Here is a 5443-nt window from a genome sequence, read left to right as displayed (position 1 = left end):
CAATGTGGGGGAGTACATTGCCCGGTTGTCTGAGAGCATTGCTGCAAGGAGCGCATCAAGGGATAGGGAGCGAACCCGTGAATAGGTGGAGGTAGACGAAGCTATGCAACTTTTATGAGAAGATGGTGTGCCAGCCACTTCAGACATGTTCTTCTTGGCAACGGATCTGTTCAATAACTCAGTGCCTCGGCGGGTGTTTAGAAACCTGCTGGCAACCGAAGAACGGATGGCTTGGCTGACATATCAAATGAACAAGCACCAGAAGTAGTTCATCAGCTAGGATGTTGAGTTTGGCATCAAGCAACAGTGGCATTTCAGTGTTGGCATTTATCCTTTAGATTCGTTGTTGTCCTACTTGTAGTGAGGTTTCTGTATTGTAACGGGGCCTGTGGCCAAAAACCATGTTTCACATTCTTCTTCCCGAACTCGTTTTAAGTTGTTTTATGTGATGTATTTGTTTGAGTTGCCAAAGTTTTTTTGGTTCTTGAAGCTAACACATATGTCACTGTTGCCATATGCTTTAATTGTTCTGCATTTACAGAAATCATAACCATTTACTTATGTTGTAGGAATGTCAGGGACTGCTTGTAGAGAAACTCACTGATTGACGAGGTTGAAGGTGTGTATCCTTAGAGTTCAGTAGGTTATGACTGTTTAGTATTTTAGTTTCTGTGAACTAATCTTGAAGTGCCTTTGTTCAATTTCACATATGCATGTTCGTGGGTCCGGGTTTTTTTCCTAGCGCGTGATTTGCAGCTGAGAGAGGATCAGAAGAGGGAACAGGGATTAACTCTCCGTGGTCGCAAGCTTCCTGACGTCCCCTGGTTGATTCAGTGCAAATCATCCAAGCTTCTGGGTCCTAATGGCATCCAATGGTACTGATTTTATATCAAGTATCACCTTGTCTTGCTTACTGGCTTTCAGTCCACATATATCAAGTAAATATGTGGACTGAAAACTGCCTATCTAATATTAGATGTTATTTGTGCACATATTTCATTTTGTGAAAACTGCCTATCTAATATTAGATGTTACTTGCAACCAATTGGAACATGGACAACAACGACGAGGAAAGTCAGAATTCAAGTGAAAACAACTTCAGTGAGATGGTGAATGCAGCTATGCCTGCTGGTCTAGCAGTTGCGCACATGCTGCATATACCACCACAAGGTAACCATGTTATCCAAGTGCCTGAGCTTACTGGAAGACAGTGGGTAGACAAGCTGTTGTCAGATGTTGGTCGTTGCTTTGAGAACTGTCGAATGTGGCCTGAGAGTTTGGTTAGGTTGCATAGCATACTAACTGATAGCTATGGCCTAACAGGGAGTAGGGAGCTTGAATCAATAGAAGCTTTAGCCATGTTCTTATGGGCATGCGGTACAAATCAATGCCAGAGACAAATGCATGAGAGATTTGGGAGGGGGTTGGGGACATGTAGCAAGATATTTTCCCATGTTCTGGCAGCCGTGGCTAGGTTTGTAGATGACGTGATTAGGCCTAAGGACACTAGTTATTCAGGAGTGCCGCCTACTTTGGTGGAGTACACACCGTTTTTTGATGGCTACATAGGCGCCATGGATGGCACGCACATAGAAGTCATAGTTGATAAAGGAGTCCGTGATAACCACATTAATAGGAAAGGAAAGACAACCCAAAATGTGGTTGCGGTCTGTGACTTCGACATGAGGTTCACGTATGTCGGGGCGGGGACAGAGGGTTCCGCTCATGATATGCGGGTGAAAAGAAAGGCAGAAGCCGATGCGTCTTTCCCACATCCTCCGTCAGGTTAGTTGGAGCTTAGTCTGTTTGGTTGTGTCATGCATGAGCTAATTGGATGCAAACTGATGCTGTTCTATGAATTTATGCAGGCCGGTATTACCTGGTTGACTCCGGTTACGCACTTCGACCCGGGTATCTGATGCCGTACCCAAATAAGAGGTATTGGGTGAAGGAGTTCGAGACCAGGGGGCCTGCAGATGCATAGGAGTTGTTCAACCGCCACCATTCGAAGCTGCGTAATGTCATAGAAAGAACATTTGGGGCAGCGAAAGTGAAGTGGCAGATGTTGAAAGGCGTACCCCACTATCTGGGGGTCAAGCAAACCCAGATAATCATTGCTCTTTGTGGACTACACAACTACGTGCATGAGATGGAGGGTCAACAGCAACTACGGTGGTTCAGGCAGCCGACAGACCTTGGCCCTTTGAATCAAGTGGCAGCTATGGCGTTGGGAGAACCTAATGACATGGAACATGTCCGCGAGTGGATAACATATGGACTTGGACTAATTGGAAAGACAAGGTTAGTGAAACAATTTCAGTTTGTGGAATGTTATCTGTTAAGTCATGTATTTGTCATCCTTGATGCCTAGTTTGGCTCTAATGAAGCTAGTTTCACATGCAGGTGAAGTAGTTGCGTACAAGGTGCCGCAGGTCCAGTAGTAGAAATTTGTTTGAGGTATTACTACTAAAATCTTTGTCCAATATCTATGCTTCCTTAGTGTTTTTGTAATATGACAAGTGGATACACAAGGTGATGCACATTGACACACTTAAAATTAACTGCATTTTGTTTTAGCAATAACAACATGTGCTGCCGACACATAAGATGGGTCAGCACCTATACAAGGCTATATTTTGTAGGTTGAGTGTCACATGCACATATTCTTCACAGAGTTGTTGCATTATCAAAGAGAGTTCAAATGGTTTGTTTCTTGTCTTGTTAGTTATGGAAGGGATAGATGGAGATGATTGAGGCAAGTCAGTTTAGAAGGGTTTATTTCAGGGTGTTGTACTCTTGGCCCTTGGGAAAGAATCTAAAAGTGTGGGTTGTAGGAAATTGTCAGTTCTTTTTTGTGGTTACTTACTCATAATAGCCTAATAGATAAGTGACCGCCGATAAGCTTGCACTATGATTCAGCTGCACCCTGCCTGCTTTGCTATTTGTGAACTAACTGAGATGATCAACCACCTGGTCACCTTGTGTTTTTTTGCATGAGAATACCGGTCTAGCAGTAACAACATGAACTTGTTGTTACCATGGTGTGTAGTAATTTCCCAGCAGGATCACTACACTGACTCGACTATTTTGTTTATTTGTGAAGTACTGCAGAGTAGCAATATGTTGGTTTGAGTTCGCTTTAATCATTTCAAAACCCTTAGAATTGGTACCTTGAACTCTAGATGCAAGCGGTGTACTGATTTGTACTTATGTTTTTCATTTCCTTCAGACATGTTATTCCAGAGCAAAGCTGGTGGTTTCATTCCTTGCTGCGTCGATGGACCAAGGGAAAGCTCGGTCAGCGCTGGAACGACAAGGCATAGCATTCCTTTGTGGCTTATAAGCTAGACTAGTCACTTGTGCTCATGTATGTCATGGATTTGTGTGAAATTATGGCCAGCAGCAGCTTGATCAATGGTTAGGATTTTTTTTGTTTGACCATGTATCTGAATCTGCCTATGTACATGGCTGTTTAATTGTTACGTAGCACAATCAGCCTTGTTTGAATTTCAAATCGAAATGCATTTAATGTTGTTGTGGGGTCATTTTTTTGAATTCACTTCCTTGCTTATTCAGTCGGCTGAATGTGCAACTGTTGGCTAGAATGAGGAACTGTGCCGTCCGTTCAGCTCCAGCAGGTTTCAGACAAGTTCTTCACCAGCCGAACAAGCCCATAATTACCTATTGGGCAACCTATTTAATGCAGATAAAACTATCATGAAACTTCTACTGACAGACAACATGAACAATGAATTTTTGTTTAGGTTGTCTCGTTGCAATTAATAATTCTTTAAATTGTGTATGTGTACAAAAAATACTGTTGTGGACCGTGACAAAGCATTTCGATACAAGTATAATATATTTTTTCTATAACCATTTGTCAACGTGTGGACACTACATCAATATTGTTTCGCTAAAATTTGGCTTATGCTGATGCTTATACTGATTTGTTGTGAGAGAAAAATATTATCCGTTTGTTAAAAAGTACTACAGAAATAGTACTAAAAAAACAGGACCATTATTGTTTCGTTGAAAAGTACGGTCAGAGTAGTGACGAAGAACGACACTAATATAGACTCATATTTACAGTCGGATTCTTAGATCTCCAATCGATAGGAGAAAAAGTACATGGCTGCTGCGCTGGCAACTTTGTCTGGTTCGCATGCTCGCGCACATCCATCCACAAGTGCATGTGCGTACGACTTCTCTGTCCGATCCGTTGGCCAAAACGGAATATATAAAACATGTTACGGTTACGGATGTCAAGTCGTGGAACGGCTTTCCAAACTCTGTGCCCGCGCGCTCGATCAGCAGTTGACGCACCACCACTGGCCTGCCTGACCCTAGCTTGTAGGCAGAGCTAGGGCCACTGGTGTTGAGAGAAGCTAGCTAGTGAACGTAGGAGTACCTCTTTTCTTTGATAAACGGAAACCGAGCATAGTATACTAGGGGTGTTTAGTTCACCCCAAAATTTAAACTTCGGCACTATAAAAAAAAATTCTTCGTTACATCAAATTTACGGTACATACATAGAGTACTAAATATTGACGAAATCAAAAACTAATTGCACAGTTTAGTTGTACTTTGCGAGACGAACGTTTTGAGTCTAATTAGTCAACGATTGGACAATTACTACCAAATACAAACGAATGATACAGTACCGCTACAGTACATTTGGCGGCGCCAATTCATGCACCTAAACGAGGCCCTAGTAGTAGTATTATGCCCTTACTGAGAAACATCCTCGTCACATCGAATCGTGGGGCTCTCGAGCCATATGGCAATGCAATAAGGGGGTCCTACTAGTACATCATATAGATCTACATAATCTGTCACTTTACAGGATAGATGTCCATCAACTATGTGGGACAAGTCTTACCACTTGCATTGTAGGTATTCCTCCAAACCTGACACTTGCATAGTGAATTTTTCATAGCCAGACATACGATGTGGCTAGCACTTCTATCATTTGATAAGGCATTTGTATCGGTGGTTGTATATATATAAAAAATATAGAGTGGACCACTATTCTATGTGACCTATCATTGTCCCTTGTTATAGAGAAAGTGTGTATGATGTAACCATAAAACTAACACAACTAAAAGTTATCTCATGCTACGTAGAGATCAAGAAGGTGTCATTGGAGCCAAACAACCATGAAATGTGGATAGAAAATGATCAGTTTTATGTATATGTTGATGTAGAACTGGTATTGGCAGAAGGGGAAGAGGTAGTCATGGATCGAATTGAGTATTATGCTGTACGGGACCTAAATTATTGGCTATCCACCACTAACAATCGAGAGGTTTAGCCCAGGAAAACAACGACCCGCTCCTGTTTGACCACCATTAGAACCATGTACAACAAGGGGTTTTCTGCACTTGGACGGTTGGATCTGCCGATATCGATCAGAATGATCGGAGGTCACCAGCAAGAAGCAGTA

The 5443-nt window shown here is 42.3% G+C and overlaps 1 protein-coding gene across 1 annotated transcript; it reads left to right on the top strand.

Annotated features, from left to right (window-relative positions):
* The first annotated feature begins 1052 nt into the window (after window positions 1-1052).
* On the top strand, window positions 1053-1984 carry LOC136533676 (uncharacterized). Its single transcript, XM_066526218.1, has 2 exons — window positions 1053-1785; window positions 1869-1984. The coding sequence occupies exons 1-2, from the start codon at window positions 1053-1055 to the stop codon at window positions 1982-1984; spliced, it is 849 nt and encodes a 282-aa protein (XP_066382315.1).
* Window positions 1985-5443: the final 3459 nt, after the last annotated feature.

This window comes from Miscanthus floridulus, unplaced genomic scaffold (assembly GCF_019320115.1).
Source record: "Miscanthus floridulus cultivar M001 unplaced genomic scaffold, ASM1932011v1 os_1094_2_3, whole genome shotgun sequence".
NCBI lineage: Eukaryota > Viridiplantae > Streptophyta > Magnoliopsida > Poales > Poaceae > Miscanthus > Miscanthus floridulus.
The sequence above is the reverse complement of the archived record's forward strand: the minus strand, read 5'-3'. Positions and strand labels throughout refer to the sequence as shown.

Bases quoted from the DNA above. Each gene is read 5' to 3' on its own strand.
- LOC136533676 (XM_066526218.1), top strand. From the start codon at position 1,053: ATGGACAACAACGACGAGGAAAGTCAGAATTCAAGTGAAAACAACTTC. The intron at 1,786-1,868 runs GTTAGTTGGAGC...GAATTTATGCAG, and splicing joins TTTCCCACATCCTCCGTCAG to GCCGGTATTACCTGGTTGAC.